This window comes from Sus scrofa, chromosome 7, assembly GCF_054392235.1.
Source record: "Sus scrofa isolate SSC_HxYL_T2T_F1_AM1 chromosome 7, Sscrofa_HxYL_maternal_Yorkshire_Landrace_v2.0, whole genome shotgun sequence".
NCBI lineage: Eukaryota > Metazoa > Chordata > Mammalia > Artiodactyla > Suidae > Sus > Sus scrofa.
Window position 1 is genome coordinate 108,646,631 of NC_139389.1, and position 19,961 is coordinate 108,666,591.

General features: G+C 52.2%; 1 protein-coding gene across 5 annotated transcripts; it reads right to left on the reverse strand.

Moving 5' to 3' along the window:
• Window positions 1-1,016: 1,016 nt before the first annotated feature.
• ABCD4 (ATP binding cassette subfamily D member 4) lies at window positions 1,017-19,514 on the reverse strand. Of its 5 annotated transcripts, none has more exons than XM_084969740.1 (19): window positions 19,374-19,514; window positions 15,095-15,213; window positions 14,826-14,953; window positions 13,533-13,672; window positions 11,314-11,430; window positions 10,793-10,918; window positions 9,975-10,022; window positions 8,342-8,440; window positions 8,005-8,126; window positions 7,808-7,899; window positions 7,561-7,650; window positions 6,077-6,285; window positions 5,812-5,903; window positions 5,342-5,378; window positions 4,614-4,663; window positions 4,121-4,173; window positions 3,721-3,797; window positions 2,551-2,666; window positions 1,017-2,387 (listed from the first exon to the last, which is right to left on the reverse strand). In XM_084969740.1, exons 7-19 carry the CDS (start codon window positions 9,994-9,996, stop codon window positions 2,319-2,321), a joined length of 1,128 nt encoding a protein of 375 aa, XP_084825866.1. In that variant the 5' UTR covers window positions 9,997-10,022; window positions 10,793-10,918; window positions 11,314-11,430; window positions 13,533-13,672; window positions 14,826-14,953; window positions 15,095-15,213; window positions 19,374-19,514; the 3' UTR covers window positions 1,017-2,318. The 5 variants fall into 5 exon arrangements, with proteins under 5 accessions (XP_084825866.1, XP_001929231.3, XP_084825865.1 ...); XM_001929196.6 differs by having other exon boundaries at window positions 8,342-8,436; window positions 9,972-10,022; XM_084969739.1 differs by having other exon boundaries at window positions 8,342-8,436; window positions 9,972-10,022; window positions 13,533-14,046.
• Between the last annotated feature and the right edge of the window lie 447 nt (window positions 19,515-19,961).

Consider the following 19,961-nt stretch of genomic DNA (forward strand, 5'->3'; position numbering starts at 1 on the left):
CTGTGGTGTAGATTGCAGACGAGGCTCGGATCCAGCGTTGCTGTGGCTCTGGCGTAGGCCAGTGGCTACAGCTCCGATTGGACCCCTAGCCTGGGAACCTCCATATGCCGCGGGAGCGGCCCAAGAAATAGCAAAAAGACAAAAAAAAAAAAAAAAAAAGAATTCACTAGAAGCCATCTAACCCTCAGATGATTGACTGGGAGGTTTTTGATTACTGATGCAATCACTTGTTCATCAATCTATTCAGATTTTCTCTCTCCTTGAGTCAGTCTTGGGAGTTGCTGTGCTTCCAGGAGTGCATGGGTCACAAGGCTCTCAGCAGGACCAACTTGGTCTATCCCCAAAGGCAGGGGTCAATGGGCTTGAGGAAAGGGATGAGAGGGCAGCCTTGCAGGTCAGGTATTTTGGACTTTAGTGCAGTGAGCAGCTAATTTGCATTTTAAGGTCCCCCAGACTGCTTTGCGAAGGATGTGAGGGGCTGGGAGAAGCAGCAAGAAGACCAGGGGAGAGCACCTGGCAGGACAGTTGGGAGATTCAAGGATGAGCAGGCTCCTGATGAGCAGACCTTGATGTCCCCTTTGGCTTCATGAGAAGGGCTGCCATCCTACAGGCTTTACTGGGGACTGGACATCATCAGGCCTGGTCAGGTGCCCTCCAGAGTTTAGCACCCATACGGGGCAGAGCTCAGAATAGCTCAAGGTCCAAGAACACCTTCGAGGCCTCTGTGCCAGGCAAGCCATGGGTGAGAAGGAGGGAGACCTGTGACCCAAGGCAGCATCTCCCCAAGTCTGGGACTCCCATTTCACATCTGGGATCATTTTCAGTGATACTGACAGGCATTAAATAACCTCATCTTACAGAGAGAAAATCATTTCTCTTGTGGTTCCCATTCCCTCTCTCCACATCTCTGCAGGAGAAAAGTCTCAGTTGGGGGCTAGTATGGCTAACTCCTCTGTAACACCTCCCTGTGCACAAAGAGAGCTCGCCTCGGGCTCAGAGTCATTGCAGGCATGGTATCGAGCTGCCATTTCATAACATTATTTGTATGCTTTTTTATAGTTACTTTCCATTTATATCAAGTATAAACTTTCCTTAAAAATGCATTTAGTTAAATCAATGAATTAACTTAAAAATATTAAGTAAGTCACTGTACAGGTACAGAGATCTGGCAAAAATCCGGAAGGTGATGCCTGGCAACTGAAATCTGGGGAACACTGCTCTGGAGTTAAGGACTGGAGGCGCCATAACCTTCCATCTTACGCTTTTGTGATTCTGGGGTTTTGTCTGTTCAACTTGTTTTCCCTAATATAGATTACTAAAAAAAAAAAAAAAAAAAAAAATCCACAAAACTATTTTAGCTGAAAGAGGAGAAAGGGATTATTTTCATTGGGGTTAAGATAAGAAAATCAGAAGGGTTTTAGGAGTTAATGGCTTAGGGACAACTGGCAACTGGGAAGTGGGGGGAGGCCAGGGAAGGGAGGAACCACAGACAGAATATTCCAGCACAGTAGAGAATGCTGCTCCCTTTCTCCGGGCTCTCCAATACAAGTCTGGCAAGTCAATTAAAAAGATCATCTTGGGAGTTTCCGTTGTGGCTCAGCAGAAACAAATCTGACTAGTATTCATAGGGATGCGGGTTCTATTCCTGACCTCACTCAGTGGGTCTGGGATCCGGTGTGGCTGTGGCTGTGGCGGAAGGCTGGTAGCTGTAGCTCTGACTTGACCCCTAGCCTAAGAACTTCCATATGCCTTGGGTGTGGCCCTAAAAAGCAAAAAACAAAACAAGACAAAAACAAAAATCATCTTGTGGCGGAGGAGAAAGAGAAAAGGGGGAAGCTGCAAGTTTTTTTTTTTTTAAGTTTATCTTTTCTTTTAAAAATTTCTAAAATTTAAATAGTCAATTAAAGTTAAAAATCCGTAGTTGCAAAACTGACATGATCTAAAAGATTTCTGGATCTCCTGACCCCAGGTCCAATAAATTATTTTGACCCTTCATTTCTTACAGACCACCCCCCACATTTTCAGGGGTTTTTTTTTTTTTTTTTTTTTTTAAGAAACCATGATCTGAGGTGATTTGTAAGTATCAGCACTTCAGGTGTCCGAAGCTCTGGCTGAGGCAGCGACGGAGGTGGAGGGACCCTGGCAGGACCAAGTGGCCCACAGGGGCCATGTGCTGGCTGAGCCCACTGCTGCCAGCACTCCCCACACAGGACCTGAGGCAAACCGGAGCTCGCTCCTCACCCCATCAGCCCTCCGGGAAGCTCCTGGGGACTTGACCTCCCCAAGCTCGGCTCCCCATCCAGTGGCCAGCCTTGGCTTCATTCCACTTTGATTCTGGTCAGCTCCCACCTGCCTTCTCCACAGAGCTTCAGAACCAAGGTGTGAAACTACAAGAGACGACAGCGCGGAGATCAGCTGCCCTGGTTGTGACGACAGGATCCCCTGCCCTCTCTGCCACCCCGACTCCCCCTTTTGTGGGGCCTCTGGCCGTGGCCAGGCCCAGCCTTTGGGTTCTCCCTCCTCCTCAGGCCACCCTGTGGGCCCAGGTACCTTCTCAAGGCTGCGCCGATGTCCTACGCTGATGAACGTCATGCCCAGCTGCTGGCCAATGCGGTAGAGCTCGCTCTCCACCTCCTCGGTCAGGGCACTGGTGGCTTCATCAAGCACTGAGGGCAGAACCCAGCAGGAAAAGATGGATCAAGCCCCGCCCCCCAAGCCACACCCACCTGCAGCTGGGACCTGGGCAGGGGTGGGAGGGTGCTAAAAGCTGCTCTGGCTTATAGGAGCCCTGTCCTAGGGAGAGCAGGGGCCAAAGGACCGAGGGCTAGGTTCCACCTGGGAAACCTTCTGCCAGTGGCAGGTCAAAATCCCTCAGCTTCGTATGGATAAGCACCAGCCACTGCCTAGGACCCCTCAATCCAGTGAATCCTTGTGCCCCCAAGGATGTCAACCCTGGGCAAAGTCCACACCTGCCATCCCTCTTCCAAGCACTGGGTGGGGTGGGGGAGCTGTCTGTTCACTGATGGCCAAGCCTGGGAACCTTAATGTCTGAAACCCTCCAGTCTGGCTGCACTGGCAGAAACCTTAAGAACGGGTAGTTTAGGAGTTTCTTTCTTTTGTCTTTTTAGGGCTGCATCCATGGCATATGGAGGTTCCCAGGCCAGGGTTCAAATTGGAGCTGTAGCCGCCAGCCTACGATGCCACAGCCCCAGCAACGCAGGATCTGAGCCACGTCTGTGACCTACACCACAGCTCACAGTAACGTTAGATCCTTAACCCACTGAGCAAGGCCAGGGATCAAACCTGCATCCTCCTGGATGTTAGTCAGGTTTGTTAACCCCTGAGCCATGATGGGAACTCCAGGTTTAGGAGTTTCTTGGTGGCCTAGTGATCAAAGGATCCGGTGTTGTCATTGCTATGGCGTGGGTTCGATCCCCTGGGCTGGGAACTTCCACATGCTGTGGGCATGGCCAAAAAAAAAAAAAAATTGGTAGTTTAACATATACCTGAGGATGCTCTGAGGAGGCTGAGCACTACTGCCTCACGGGCAGAGCCCTGCCGTCCTCTCCTGCAGGGACAGAGATGCCTGGCCGTGCACAGGGGTGCGCTCCTGTTCACACAAACACCTGATTGGGTATATACACACACACACACATGCTGCTACACCTGTGAGCACACGCAGTGCCTGGCTGACACGTGCACGTACGGGGCAAACCTCACCTGCGTACTTGGGCTGCAGGTAGAAGAGCCGGGCAAAGGAGAGCCTCTGCATCTCTCCTGGGGACAGAACATCATACCTGAGCAAAGGGGACAAGAGAGGCCCACTGAGGAAGGAGGACATAGCTTGGCTCTTGCACAGAATGGGCTGAGCAGGAAGAGGTTCTTGCTGCAGACAGGCTGCCCCGGGACTGGTGGACAGCCCACCCCGCTTCCATCACAGCCCCACTGCCCACAAAAGGTGAGGCCCAAACTCTGCACCTAAGGACATGAATGAGGCCCCCCACAGGCCAACAAACCCCTGGAATCTGAGGTCAAGAGTCATTTCGTCCCCTGCCTGTGCCCCTGGAACTTACTGCCTTTGGGGGGAGCTGGCTCTGGAGCAGCCCAACCTCCTTCTTACCAGTTCCAATCGACCTGCTGGTCCAGACCCTCTGTCCTTGCCACCAAGCTGGACTGTAACACACCCAGAGGGAAGGAAGTCCGTGAAAGGGTCCAACCCAGCTCCCTGCCATTCCGAGGATGTCCCCTGTGCCATCCCACACCCGGGGCACATCTACCCCAGTGGCGTACCAAGGAGGGGGCCGGGGGAGCCATCTGCCCCAGGCAGAGGGGGCAGCCCATCAACTACACCGCCTAAACTTGCTGGAGCATGGTGACAAGACGAAAGCACTGACATGGTTTTATTATTGTTTTAAAATTCGCTCGAGAGTGGACTCTGCTTGTGGCCCATGCCTGGCCAACAGCTCCCACTGCCACTTCATACACCCACTCCTCCGCCCCAGTCTCAGATGTCCAGTCCTGGGCCGGAGACGGCAGGGTGGACTCTGCTGGGCCAGCACCTGTGGTCGCTGCTACAAATGGGCTTGGACCTCAGGGTCCCTGTCCTTGCTTACCAGGCCTGCCAGCTCCAAGAACCTCATGATCCTCTCGTCATCAGTAGAACCTGCATAACACAGAAGCCTTCTTCAAAAGGTCAGCTCCTCTGGGTGGCCAGGAGATAGGGCACATCTTGGTGGCAGGGGGTGGGGGGTGGGGAAGGAATGACCCAGAATGTTGCCTAAGGTGCTGAAGTGACAGGTTATAGCATTTAATAAACAAGGGAAGGAGTTCGCATTGTGGTGCAGTGGGTTAAGAACCCAGCTAGTATCCATGAGGATGCAGGTTTGATCCCTGGCTTTGCTCAGTTGGTTAGGGATCCAGCGTTGCCGTGAGCTGTGGTGTAGGTCACAGACTCTGCTCAGATCCCACGTTGCTGTGGCTGTGGTGAAGGCCGGCAGCTGCAGCTCTGATTTGACCCCTAGTCCGGGAACCTCTATATGCCACAGAGGCGGCCTAAAAAGCTAAAAAACAAAACAAAACAAAAAAAAGCAAGGGAAGGGCCAGGTGAAGGAAGTAATCTCTTCCTTTCCTTCAATGGGTGTCTCTCCTCTGGGACGGAAAGACAGACCAAGATGAGGTCAGAGTACAGGTCCCCCAAATAGTAAACAGTTAAAGGGGGAGGGGACCCAACCTGAAACCTGCAGCCTGGCTGGGGCCTCTTTCAAGAGGCACAAGTCAGGCTACAGCCAGGCAGAGAAGAGACGGTGGGATGGAGGACACGCCCCGAGGAGGCCCAGCTCACCTGAGTCCGGGTAGATCTCCTTCAAGGGGTATATCACCTGATAAAACGAAAACCACAAGGGCCTAGGGCAAGGGCCAAGGAGAGCAGGGGCTTCACCCAGCCCACCCTCCCTCCGATGCAGCCCACGAACCGCCAGGGGCCAGGCCCCTCTCCACCCAAGGAGGGTAAGAAGCACCCTGGCTGAGGATCCGGTGGGAGAGGCTTGGCCTCCAAAATCTAAGCTGGGGCTCAACGAACACCTGTGACATTTGGCTTCTGGCCTCCACAGGCCAACCTGCCCCCAGGAGTTGCTCTGAGTACATGGCCTGATCCATTGATGGGAACCAAATGTCCTTAGAGCCAGGCAGCTCCTGGGCACAGGCCATTTTAACCCTCACCTGCTGTGCCATGACTCTCTAGGACTGAGACCTGCCACACCACCTGGGGTCCTGGTGGGGGGATGGGGTGGGAAGAATGGGCCCTGGGCTGACCTGCTCCCGAAGGGTCCCGTCAGTGAAGAATGGCTTTTGTGGCAGGAATAGCACCCCATGGGGTCCAAAGTCTGTTAGCATCTGCACTGAGCCTGCAGAGCCCAGAGAAAACTGTTTTGAGATCTTCCAGAAAGGTAACTGCTCCTCACTCTTTTCTCCAAGAAGCTCGATTCTCACACATACACACACACACACACACACACACACACACACACACACACACACGGCCAAGCCTGGCTCAGAAGCAGGGAAGGCAGGTTCTCACCGAGTGGGCTCGCCCAGAGGCCTCCCAGAATCCGGAGCAAGGAGGTCTTGCCAGTGCCTGTGTTGCCCGTGATGAGCAGGCTCTGCCCCTCGCAGATCTTCAGGCTCAGATCCTTGATTAAGGGTTTGTTAGAGGAGGGGGCGGAGATGCACACCTGCTCGAGGAGAAAAGCTGTACCTGTTGGCTCTACTGCTGGCCATCCCGGGGCCCTAGGGTCAGAGAAGGGAGGAGATGCAGGGAAGGCAAGCGGGGTCAGTATTGCTGGGGAGGTGGGGATGGGGTGGGGAGGGGCTTATTCTCCTGGGGGCCATCAACGCAGGACTTTGGGGTTGCTGTGGGCTGAACTGTGGCTTCAAAATCACATGCTGCGGGAGTTCCCGTTGTGGCACAGCAGCAACGAATCTGACTAGGAACCATGAGGTTGTGGCTTCGATCCCTGGCCTCGCTCAGTGGGTTAAGGATCCGGCCTTTCTATGAGCTGTGGTGTAGGTTGCAGACGCGGCATGGATCCCGCATTGCTATGGCTCTGGCGTAGGCCAGTGGCTACAGCTCAGATTAGACCCTTAGCCTGGGAACCTCCATATGCCGCGAGTGTGGCCCTAACAAAAAGGACAAAAGACCAAAAAAAAAAAAAAAAATCTCATGCTGCAGTCCCAACTCCTAGTGCCTCAGAATGTAACCGTGGGAGTTCACATCGTGGCGCAGTGGTTAACGAATCCAACTAGGAACCATGAGGTTGCAGGTTCAATCCCAGGCCGGCAGCAACAGCTCTGATTAGACACCTAGCCTGGGAACCTCCATGTGCCATGGGAGCAGCCCTAGAAAAGACAAAAAAAAAAAAAAAAAGAAAGAAAGAAAAGCCCATGCAAGGAGGCTGTGAGAAGACAATCATCTGCAAGCCAAGGAATGAGGCCTTGGGAGAAACCAGCTCTGCCAACACCTTGATCTTGGACTTCTAGCCTCCAAAACTGTGAGGAAAGAAACCTCTGTTCCTTAAGCCACGCGGTTGCTGGTGCTTTGTTATGGTAGCCCTAGCAAACTGAGAGAGGTGGAGCGGGATGCCTGCTCTGTGGCAGGCTGGGCAAAGTCCTATCCACAGCTGACCTTTTTTTTAGGGGGAGGGGTGCCCACAGCTGCAGCCTGCAGAAGTTCCTGGGCCAGGGATTGAGCCCACGTCACAGCAGTGACAATGCCAGAGCCTTAACTCACTGAGCCACCAGAGGACTCCACGAGTCAGGTTTTTGTTATCTTGGGCCCAGGCAGGTGTGCGCTTTGCGTCCCACAGTGTGGGATGGTGTAAAATAACACAGACGCCAGAACAGCAACATTGACTCTGAACACTGACACGGGTCCTGGCCTGAGACAGAGATTTCTTTCATTTGCCCGGCGTGATGCTGCTGCCCAGCTGGGAAAGGGCTGAGCTCCAGGGTGAACCCACGCAGGGTGGTTCCAGGGCCTGCACCCTCGACCACTCCCCTGCCCACCTGGCCAAGTCCCATGTGCTCTCGTCCTGGATCTCCCCCTCCTGCGACTTCAGGGCCAAGTCCAGCAGGGTCTCCCGAAGCTCCCCGATCCTAGGCAAGAAGTGAAAACCTGAGGAGGGTCTGGGGGCTCAGGGGAAAGCGTTACTTAGTCTTTTTTCTCTCTTGTGGTGAGTTTTCCTGCTCTTTTTTTCACTCAGCTACTTTTCATGCCTTGCTCAGGACCAAGAGGGGCCAGATGCAGCCTCACCTGTGTGTGTAACTGGCCACATCCGAGAGCGGCGTGGACAGGTCAATGAGCCGGGTGAAGCAGCTGATGAGGTACATGCATACGAAGGCGTTCTGGACAGGACGGAGGGCGGTGAGCCCTGATGCCAAAGCTTTCTGGGCGCCAGGACAAAGGGCAGGGGGGGGATGGCCTGCGGGGTCCCCAGGAGGGATTTTCACCTTGCTGACCAGGGTGCTGAGCTCCGTGGGGCTCAGGTCTCCATAGACACCGCTGAAGATGGGGATGGCGATCACGACGTAACTCAGGATGCTGCCCAGATAGTCAAACGTGTTGACGCCGACTGCGGAAGACAGAGAGGCGCAGGGGTAGGGACCCGGGAGCCAGCCCTGTGCTCCGAGGGGAACGGGAAGTCAAGCGAGTCCCTGGATCCTCACTTGCCTGAGGACACTCAAGGCAAAGGCAAAGCGATGAGCGTGGAGGGGAAGGAGGGCGACGTGGGGAAGGCAGCAGATCATCCCCATCCCGCCCCTGCCTCCCGGGGCCCCCTCCACCTACTGTACAGCCACAGCTCCTTGGACATCAGCTCCCTCTGGGTCCGAAGGAGTCTCTGCAGCCTGCGGTCTGTCCTCACGTGCTCCACGTGCCCAGCTCTGACGAGAAAGGCTGGGATGTCCACGGGGCCTGGGGAGTGTCAGCCCAGCTGTGGGGCCCTCTGTGCCTCCACACACTCTCCTTTAGGGGCCAAGCCCACCCAAGTGGATCTTCCCCTCAGACCCTTTTGAGGCCAGTCATTGCCCCATTCATTCAACATGGTCCTGTCTGCAAAAAGAACGTGAACTCCAGATTGGGCAGACCTGGTTCAAAGCCTGGCTCGGGCTAGTTCCTAGCTGGGTGACACTGATAGGTTCTTTAAGCCTCTGAGTCTCAGTTTGCTCATCTATGAAATGGAGCTTATAATGCCTACGTGATGAGCTAGAGAATGTCTGAACTTAAAGAGCTAGGCACATGAGGGGCTCCCAACAAATAACAGCTGCTATTATTAAACAAATATACCCAGTGCGGTCACTAGGTGGCAGGCTTGATGCTTGTTAGCAGTGAGACAGGTGGATAAAACAGTCCCTGTCCTTGGGGAACTTCCAGTTCACGGGACCAGGCAGATGCAATGCATTCTTCGCTTGAACATGGAAAGTGTTACATAAGTAGCATGTCTTCAGGGCTATGGTAACAAACGGACTTGACCACCAAGGGAATTGGGGAAGGTACCCTGGAGGAGGTGACTTGGAGCTTCAAGGATAGGCAGAAATTCTCTAGGCAGAAACAAACAAATGCTTCCTTTGTTGGGGGACAACAAAGGAAGCATTTCAGATTTTGCATCAAGAAGGACAGAGAGGCTGCAGAAAAACAAACTCAGAGCTCCAAGAACCAACCTGCTTTCCCCAGAGCCCAGAGCTTCATGAGCAGAAGCTGCAGAATCCAAAAACAACTTAGCACCCCCTGCCCCACACAACCAGCCATTCTCATAGATTCTTGGTGTTCTTGGTGCCCCCACGTGGTGGCAGCTGCAAACTGCAGCAAAGACGAACAGAAGTGCAAAGTCCCAGGGCTATTAGATCCAGATGATCCAAGGAGTCAATTCCATTTCTTAAACACAAACCTCTAGGCTCGAGCTGTCAGTCCAGAGTCCAGGGGAGAGACAGAGCCCAGGGATCTGCCCTGGCCCTGAGGGAGGAATGGGATTTGACAACGCTGCTGTCAGGAGACTGCTTTGCTCCACCTGGACTATTGTCTGTGGGGAGCAGGTCTCCTGATCTGAGACGCTCCCATGCTACAGAGATGAAGGATCGGCCTTGGACATCAGGCACTGGCAGAAAGCCATTTTACAGACAGAAAAGCAGAGGGAGAGGCAATGCCTTAGTCATTAGCAAGATGAAGCATTCACTCCCTTCATTCTTAGGACCAATACAGGTCCCACGCTAAGCCACTAAAAGGAACAACCAGCTTCAGAAGCCAATCCATGGACCTAAGGATGGGGCAGACAAGGACAGTGAGAGATACGGGGAGAGGTCCCCAACTGGCCGCTGGGCTCAGGGATGATAGGAGGGTTGTGCAATTCATCTTTCCTTCCCTGCCGTCTCCACCATCAGCTCTGACAAGGCAGGAGGGGAACGATTTCCACTAGACTCACCTGAAAAAAGCAGCAGGCTCAGCATTCACCCGGATCTGCATGTGCTTGAACCTGGGCAGACCAAAGGCAAAGGTGTGTAGGAATTCTCCTGTGGCACAGCAGATTAAGAATCTGGCATTGTCACTGGAGCAGCTCAGGTGGCTGCTGTGGCGCGGGTTCTATTCCCAGCCCAAGAATTTTCATATGCCTTGGGCGTAGGTGAAAAAAACAAACAAATAAAAAACCCCAAAGGAAATGTGCGCTGATGTGGGCAGGACTGGACTGGCCTCTCTCCTTTCAGAGTCCTGGATCACGACCTCCAGAAAAAGAGGGCCTGGCTCCACCTTGAAACTATGGCTGTCTTAGCCCAACCCTCCTCCCCAAGACTGTCAGAGGGTGGGAAGCTCCAGGCTTGGGTGGGTGGCAGAAGCACGCTGACAGGGTAGCCCCTTGCCTCCTCCAAAGGAGACAGGTGCATGCCTGTCACAGCGCCTCCTCCCAGAGCTGGGTCTGAAGGAGGAGGCCAAGAAGCACAGGAGTCAGGGCTGGATCCACCAGCTGCCCTGAATCCGGGTGGCTGGTGAGAAGGCCAAGGGATGATGATGGCGGCCAACCAGACACCCTTCTCAGTGCTTCTAACCCTCCTTACAATTCACTCTGCTGGCAACAGTACCATCGCCATTTTAGAGATGAGAAAACTCAAGTTTAGAGAGATGAAAGACCTTGTCCAAGACCATACGGCTAGTGACTGGCCTAACTGGGATTAAACTAAGTCAATCCTTCTCCAGATCCCATTCCTTAACCACTGTGCCCAGCCCAGAAACCTCAAGTCCAGGACACACCTGAAATCCCCCTCCAGCTTCTCCTGCTGCACCAGCTTCACCACGATGGGACCCATCAACATTTTGTTCACCATGGTTCCCACGATGAAATACCCGAAGATGCTCACGGGCCCAAGCCAGCCGGTGCTGAAAGGCAGGGAGAGGGAGGGACAAACCCCTGCAGGCCTCAGCTCTGACTCCTGCCCCGCTCTGGGCAGCTACCATCCTATCTCAGAGCCCTGTCTGGTCTCCGCTCCTGCATGGGGGCAGCTGGTACCTGGACTAAGCTGTCAGAGCACTAAGATCCCTGTGACACTGAGACACCCCGGGATCAAAGGGAGGGCGGGGCCCAAGCATGCCAGGTGGGAAGATTTCCCGGGGTGCAGGTGGGAGGGAGGGACGCCTAGCCTTTTGTGGACCCTGATTCTCACCCAAAGTGAGAGTGAGGGACTCTGGGGAACCACCAGGCAGGGGAGGAGGCGGGAGCCCGGCAAGAGGAGAGCAGGGGAGGAGGCGGGAGCCCGGCAAGAGGAGAGCGTCACCTCTGGAAGCACTGATAGGTGTAGTAGACGAGGGTGAAGGGGGAGATGATCAGCTTGCTGACCATGCTGCTGAGCTGCCGGCAGAACCGTTCCACGTCCTGGCTGATGCGCTGGTCCCTGGCGCCAAAGACACTGAGTGACTGGACCTAGGAGTTGGGCTCGAGGGTGGCAAGAGCTAAGATAATTCCATGTTACCTCTTTTTCTGACCTTGCTTTTCTGTGCTATTAGCAATGACCCCGTGGGAAGACAGACCCAGACAAGGGCTGGTTTCCTAAAGGCAATGAGACCCTTAGGACCTTCATACAGGGTTCAGGAGAGTTCTTTCCCTTTTTTTAAGGGCTCCACCTGCGGCACATGGAGGTTCCTAGGGGTCGAATTGGAGCTACGGCCACAGCAACACCAGATCTGAGCTGAGTCTGCGACCTACACCATAGCTTCCGGCAACGCCGGATCCCTGACCCATTGAGCAAGGCCAGGGATCAAACCCACAACCTCTTGGTTCCTAGTTGGATTCATTTCCACTGCTTACATACATTATTATTTTAATCCCCATAACAACCCTATGTAGTTGACACCATTGTTATTCCTCTTTTCCTGATGGAGAAATGGAGTAATTGAGAATCTTAGGAATTCCCGTCATGGCTCAGTGGAAACTCCTGAAGAGTTCCTTCTTGTGGCGCCTCAGTTTACCCTTCAGAAAAAGTGGCAACTGGAGTTTCTGTCGTGGCCCAGCAGTTAACGAATCTGACTAGGAACCATGAGGTTGCAGGTTCGATCCCCGGCCTTGCTCAGTGGGTTAAGGATCTGGCATTGCCGTGAGCTGTGGTGTAGGTCGCAGATGTGGCTTGGATCCCGAATTGCTGTGGCTCTGGTGTAGGCTGGTGGCTACAGCTCCGATTCAATCCCTAGCCTAGGAACCTCCATATGCTGTGGGAGCAGCCCAAGAAATGGCAAAAAGACAAAAACAAAAACAACAAAAACAACAAAAAAAGAAAAAGTGGCAACTAAAAGGTCCAGCCCCCAAGGCTTTGGCAGCTCTGAGCAGAGGCGAAGAAACACTGGCGAGTAGATGACGTGAGTTTCTGGATGCTCAAGAAAGCTACCCCATTTATCTCATTCCTCCCAACCTCTCTCTTACGAGCCTGAGCCTGCCCCTTTTCGGCTATGTGGTTGTGGAAGCTTTGCATGGGTTGAGCCGTAAAGAAGAGGCCTAGAAGAGAACGTTAAGAAGCAGCATCATACAAAAAAAAAAAAAAAAGCAGCAGCATCAGCCTCTGGAGAATCTTTACTGAAAAAGCTCTGCTTGAGCTGAGGAAAGGTGACCTCAGGCAACGAAGTGCTTGGGAAAGTGGCGAGTGGGGAGGGAATGAGCAGGAAGAGAGACCCCATGTATCCCATTCCGCCAGCAAGGCCACCATGATGCCTAGCCCCACGGGACGTAACCTTGGGCAAGTCACGTGCATTACCCGGGCCTCAGTTTCCTCACCGGTAAGATGACAACGGCTGACACTGGAATCCCTGCCACGTGCCATGCTCTGTATACGTGCATTGCAGGCACACGAACAAGGACTCTATCGTTTCATCCCCATTCCTCCCCTGAGACTGCGAGTATCATTATCCTCGTTTTACAGAAAGGGAACCTGGGGCTTAGGGAACTTAAGGGCTATAAACTGAGAGGCAATAAAATGGGGATTGGAATCCCAGACTGCTTTTTTTTTTTTTTGCCACGCCTATAGTAGTGGAAGTTCCCAGGTCAGGGACTGAACCTGCCACAGCAGCGACCTGAGCCACTATAGTGACAACGCTGGATCCTTAGCCAACAGTGCTGCAAGAGAACCACAGAAGTAATTTTTTACCGCTGAAAATTGGAGAGCTGGTTTTCTTTTCTAGCAGGGACATTTTCTGCAGCGGGTGCCTTATTTGTAAGCTCAGGATATGAAATGGACACAAAGGGCGTTGCTCGTGGCCATCTTCTTAGCTCCCTGTCCTTGGCCCTGCAGCCTCCGGCGGGGAGGGGGGATCCTCTGCAGCGCACCCGCCCCCCACAGCTCTGGGCAGCAACACCTGCAGAGCCCTAGGGCTGATGTCACGGGGTCCGCCGCGGGGACTCTCTAGGGCTGAGGCAGCCCAGATGGATGAACCACACAGAGGGCAGCAAGGACGGCCGGGGCGCAGGGCGGGGGTGGGTGCACCTTGGTTGGGGGAGAGGGCCACTTACGGGTTGTCGACGTCATCCCTCAGCACGTTGAGGGTGTAGTACACGCGGCCCCGGAAGTAGAGGTGGTGAAGGTGCTCGGTGAGGTCCTTCCTCCAGCTCACATACAGCAGGCTGCTGATGAACTGGTTGAAACTCTTCAGCTGTGCAGGGGCGGAGGCAAGGGGAAGGCAGAGGTGCAGGCGTCTTCCTGCAAGTCTCAGCTCCAAGCTTAGGAGGGCGGAAAGCTTCTGCGGACCAGTCCCAGCCGCCTCGACGGTCCACCTGGCACTTCGGCCTGTTAAAGGCTGAGTCCTGGGATTCCTCCCTTCCTCGCTTGCGTGCATTCCGCACCACACATTGAAGGGCTTCGCAAAAGCAAGGCCCTCTCGGCCCCTCTCTACATGCCGTACTGTCTTACTCTGAGAGTAGAGGTGAGCTTCGGGAGATTAGAGATAATAGCTTCGATTCCTCTTATGTGCTGATTTTTCTGTCCCCTCAAAACTTGGAGCAGGGTTCTGTAGACCTAGGGGCTTTCCTGGCCGAAGACCCAGCAAAAGTGCCAAAGTGTGATGAGAAGTGGCTTCCCCAAGAGCACAGGGAGTGCAGCCTGCCAGAGGGCATTAGGCTGGGGTCCTAGCAGAGCCCTGGCCTTCCTCCTTCCCTTTCTGGAGCCCCTGGACGCTGAGGGCCTGGGAATTAACAAGGAGCGCTCAGTCTAGGAAGGAAACCACGATTGCCAGGATATGAGGAGAGTGAGGGCAGAGGTAAAGCATTAGCATTTGAAGGGGCAGAGGCTGGTGGAAGAGACTTGAAGGGGAAAAGCTGAGGAGGACTTGAAGGATGTGATGGCAGAGGAATCGTGAAAAGTGAGCAGGCTCAGCAAGTGAATGAGGGTGGGGGAAGGAGGCCCGTCTGCGAGAAAGCAGCGGTTGCAAAGGCTGGGAGATGTGACGAGTGCCAGGCTCGGTCAGACCCGCAGCCTGGCAGAGAGAGGGCAGCAGCAGCTCTGGCTGCTGGTCCCAGTTTTCAAGGGCTCTGAGCTGCCCCGGAAGGGACAAGGATCATTTCCGCTAAATGCTGAAATAAACCAGAACCCTGGGGCCTCACTCTCGGAGCTTGAAACGCTCGGAGAACTGGTACCTGGTGGGCCAAGAACAAGATCAATGCCCTGCCTAGAGATCTGACCCTGGGAAGAGGGAGGGAACACACCCCCACCCCTGGTTCCTGCTGGGGGGGGGGGCCTCAGTCCCCCCGGGGTGTAAGAGAGGCCTCATACAGAGGCTGGAGAGGAAGACAGACAGGGGGAGCTCTTACCATGGAGTTGAGGATGATAAGCGTGACAGCCAGGAATGTCAGGGTCTTAAACCCACTTAAGTCTTTGCTTCCCAGGACCCCAAAGTACTGACTGGGGATCAGGCCAACCCGGTAGATCACCAGTTGTTCTGGTGGGAGGGAGAGGAGTCAGGAATCAGTGATGAGGGGTGAGAAAAGACAGAGGAAGGTTTCCTTGCCTCATCACAGAAGGAAAAGGACCCCACACCAGGGCTGCCCTCCCCCTCACCAACCTGGGCTCATTCACTCACCCAGTAGGGCCACACACACAAGGGTCAGGAACATCAAAGCATTCTGTGAGGACCAAGCTGGAAACAAAACCTTCTGTATCTGCAGGAACCGCTGGAGAAATTGCAGATCTAACCTGGGCCTGAAGAAGAGAAAGAGAAGTAGGGAGAAGCCTCAGAGGATAATGGAGTCTTAGAGAGCAAACACCAAATTTTTTTTTTTGGTCTTTTTAGGGCCACACGTGGCACATGGAGGTTTCCAGGCTAGGGGTCGAAACAGAGCTGTTGCTGCCAGCCTATGCTAGGGCCACAGCAATGCCAGATCCGAGCTGCGTCTGCAACCTTCACCACAGCTCACAGCAATGCTGGATCCTTAACCCACTGAGCAAGGCCAGGGATTGAACCTGCAACCTCATGGTTCCTAGTCAGATTCGTTTTCTCTGTGCCACGAAGGGAACCCCCACCAAGCTAATTTACTGCTGTTGTGGGACAGGGTCCAGGCCATGCAGAAAGAATGGTTTAAAAGTACTGAACATGGTAGGCTGGAAACAGACTAGGGATTAAAAGGAATTTCTCTATGAGTAGATAAATGCTATAAAAGGTTATTTACCAAAAACCTATAGCTAAATAATGAAGAAACTTTAGCCACATCCTCTTTTTGGTCATAAATAAGACAAAGAAACCTACTACATCAAGGATTTTAAGCCTGGCTAAAGCAATAAAATAATTTAAAAAAAAAAAGAAGTAAAAGGAATGAAAGATAAAATTGTCCTTATCTGCAGATGATGTGATTATTTACATAGGAAATACAGCAAAGCAACAGATAAAATGTCAGAAATAAAAAAACATCCATAGGAGTTCCTGTCGTGGTGCAGTGGTTAATGAATCCGACTAGGAACCATGAGGTTGCAGGTTCGGTCCCTGCCCTTGCTCAGTGGGTTAAGGATCCGGCGTTGCTGTGAGCTGTGGTGTAGGTTGCAGACACGGCTCAGATCCTACATTGCTGTGGCTCTGGTGTAGGCCGGTGGCTACAGCTCCGATTCGACCCCTAGACTGGGAACCTGCATATGCCGCGGGAGCGGCCCTAGAAAAGGCAAAAAGCCAAAAAAAAAAAAAAAAAAAAAAAAAAAATCCGTGGAGTTCCCATTATGGTGCAATGGAAACAAATCCAACTAGTATCCATGAGGATGCAGGTTCGATCCCTGGCCTTGCTCGGTGGCTCCAGGCCGGTGATGCTGTGAGTTGTGGGGTAGGCCACAGACACAGCTCGGATCCTGCGTTGCTATGGCATAGGCCAGCAGCTATAGCTCTGATTCAACTCCTAGTCTGGGAACCTCCATATTCAGTGATTCGGCCCTAAAAAGAAAAAAAAAAAAAAAGAGAGAGAGAGAGTCCAGGAATGTTGCTAGATACAGGGTTAACATACACTCAATGGTATTCTATACCCACAAAAACCAACTAGAAAATATAAAGTAAATAAAATGTCATTTACAGAAAAAGTAAAGTACAGAAAAACCATAACCATCAGAGAATTAACTTTAAAAAAGAATGTATAAGATGTTTTGGAGGAAAAACTAAAAGCTCTATTGTAGGACATGAAAGAAACAGAAAGACTTCATTTCTAACAAAAGTACTTTATAACTTCAATGCAATATCAATCAAAACCAGTTCTTTTTTTTTTTCATATTAAAAAAAAAGTTTTTGGGAGTTCCTGTCATGGAGCAGCGGAAATAAATCTGACTAGCATCCATGAGGACGCAGGTTTGATCCCTGGCCTTGCTCAGTGGGTTAAGGATCTGGATTGCCATGAACTGTGGTGTTGATCACAGTAGCTTGTCTTGTCACCCAAACTGGTAAGTGGCAGCCTCTGGGTTTGAACATAGGCAGCCTGGCTCCAAGAATCTGTGCTCTTGGAGTTCCCATTGTGGATCACTGGGTTAAGAACCTGACTAGCGGAGTTCCCGTCGTGGCGCAGTGGTTAACGAATCCGACTAGGAACCATGAGGTTGCGGGTTCGGTCCCTGCCCTTGCTCAGTGGGTTAACGATCCGGCGTTGCCGTGAGCTGTGGTGTAGGTTGCAGACGCGGCTCGGATCCAGCGTTGCTGTGGCTCTGGCGTAGGCCGGTGGCTACAGCTCTGATTCAACCCCTAGCCTGGGAACCTCCATATGCCGCGGGAGCGGCCCAAGAAATAGCAACAACAACAACAACAACAAAAAAAAAGACAAAAAGACAAAAAAAAAAAAAAAAAAAAAAAAAAAAGAACCTGACTAGCATCCATGAGGATGTGGGTTTGATCCCTGGCCTCGCTCAGTGGATTAAAGGATCCTGTTAGCTGTGAGCTGTGGTGTAGGTCGCAGACATGGCTCAGATCTGGCGTTGCTGTGGCTGTGGCATAGGCCGGCAGCTGCAGCTCCAATTTGACCCCTAGCCTGAGACTTTTATACACTGTGGGTACAGCCCTAAAAAGATTAAAAAAAAAAAAAAAAAAAAAAAAAAAAATCTGTGCCCTTAACTACACTACAGTTTCTCTTTTTTTTTTGGTCTTTTGTCTTTGAGGGGCCCCACCCGCGGCATAGGGAGGTTCCCAGGCTAGGGGTCAAATCAGAGGTGCAGCTGCTGGCCTATGCCACAGCCACACCAACGCCAGATCTGAGCCATGTCTGCGACCTACACCACAGCTCATGGCAACCTCAGATCCTTAACCCACCAAACAGCAAGGCCAGGGATTGAACCCACATCCTCACGGACACTAGTTGGGTTCGTTATATCACTGAGCCATGATGGGAACTCCCAGTTTCTCTAATTTTAAATTATTAATTAATCTGAAATGGTGGAGGAAAATTTAGGTCATTACCTCAAACCATTTACAAAAATAAAATTTAAAGACATAAAAAATCTCAATGTGAAAAGTAACACTACTTAGTAGAATGTAGGAAAATACCTTAATGACTATATCATGGTAAGGTACTTTTCAAATAATAGTACCAAACCACAAACTATAAAGTGGTTAAAACTAATGGATTTAACTTAGAATTACGTATTTTTGTTCAACATAGTGCCATAGATTAAATTAAAAGACTTGGAGAAGGCTGGAGTTCCCATTGTAGCTCAGGGGGTTAAGAACCTGACCAGTATCCATGAGGATGTGGGTTCTATCTCTGGCCTTGCTCAGTGGGTTAAGGGATCTGGCCATTGCCATGCGCTGTGGTGTAGGTCCCAGATGCGGCTCGGACCTGGGGTTGCTGTGGCTGTGGCTGGCAGCTACAGCTCTGATTCAACCCCTAGCCTGGGAACTTCCATATGCCACCATGGCCATTAAAAAAAAGAAAGAAAGAAAAAAGAGAAGAGTTGGAGAAGGTATTCGCAGAGTGAAAAACAAAGTAATAAAATCTATAGCATACAATAAATTCCTTCCTCAGGAAGACAGACAATCCATGGAAAAGTGGGGAAAAAGATATAAATAAAGGAAAACCGGAGTTCCCGTCATGGCGCAGTGGTTAACGAATCCGACTAGGAACCATGAGGTTGAGGGTTCGATCCCTGCCCTTGCTCAGTGGGTTAAGGATCCCACGTTGCCGTGAGCTGTGGTGCAGGTTGCAGATGCGGCTCGAATCCCTTTGGCCCTGGTGTAGGCTGGTGGCCACAGCTCCGATCCAACCTCTAGCCTGGGAACCTCCATATGCCGCGGAAGTAGTCCTAGAAAAAGGCAAAAAGCCAAAAAAAAAAAAAAAAAAAAAAAATTAAAAAGGAAAACCGAAATGCTTGATTCAGGAGAATTAACACAATGGGATACTACCTTAAACGGATCAGGTGGATAAACATTAGAACACCAAACAATACCAAAAGATCGGAGGGGGGCGGTGCTTAAGGGGAAACAGGAACCCTTATGCAATGCTGTTGGGAAGCTGGTGGGAAGCTGGGTGTGACCATTCCAAAGAACAAATTAAGTGTGGCATGCCATCCCACCCCGGGGGTGTATAATACAAAGAAATCATCCATATATCCATAAAGGAGGCAAGGGGTGGTTAAAAACTGGAAGCAAACTAAATGTCCATCGCTAGGGGAATGTATAGCAACACTAGGGTCTAATGCACTCGGTTGGCACGGCGCAGCACTCGGAAGTGGAAACTAGATTACTATAGCATGGATGATCTCAAAAACACAACGTTGAGTAAAAGATTTTTTTTTTCTTTTTAAAATCACAGCAAGTTAAGAAGGCGCAAGGCAGCTGTGCCCCTTCCCCACACAGCCCGGAGCAGGGCGCCCCGAGGCCCGGCCTTCCTCCCCAGTCGCCTGCTCACCTGGCGCCAGCTCTGCGCGCAGGACCAGAGACCGCCATGACCTGGGATCCGACCCACGCAGGAGCCGGGCCCTCTAGGGTCGGCTCGGGTTGGAGTCGGAACAGCCGGCTGCCGGCCGGGCAGGGGCGGGGCCCCGGGACCCACTACCACAGAGACGGGCAGATAGAGAGGCAGGCGCAGCGCGACGCGGCCGCTCCCGGAAGCGACCGCCTTCTCTTAAAGAACCAGAGTGCTGAGCCTGGGGACCCCGCGCCTGCAGCGCCCCCTCGTCAGTATGGGACGTTTCCCCTTTGGCAAGAGGTAGCCGAGACGGTGACTGAAGTATGTTATGAAATGTATTTTAAACTCTGAATGTAGATGTTCCATAATGCTCCCCCAAAAGCCAGAGTGATCTTTTAACAACATACATCAGGCTTCCAATTTCAGGTAGAATAAAATCCAAACGTTTCCATGGCACTGGTGATCCGGCCTTCTCCCCTTGGCCTTCATTGGAATGACCGCTTTATTCTGGCCGCAGGGTCTTTGCTTGGATCATTCTTCTCCCTAGCCTAGAGCTTTCCATTCATTAGTTCAAAAGTCAGCTGCTCA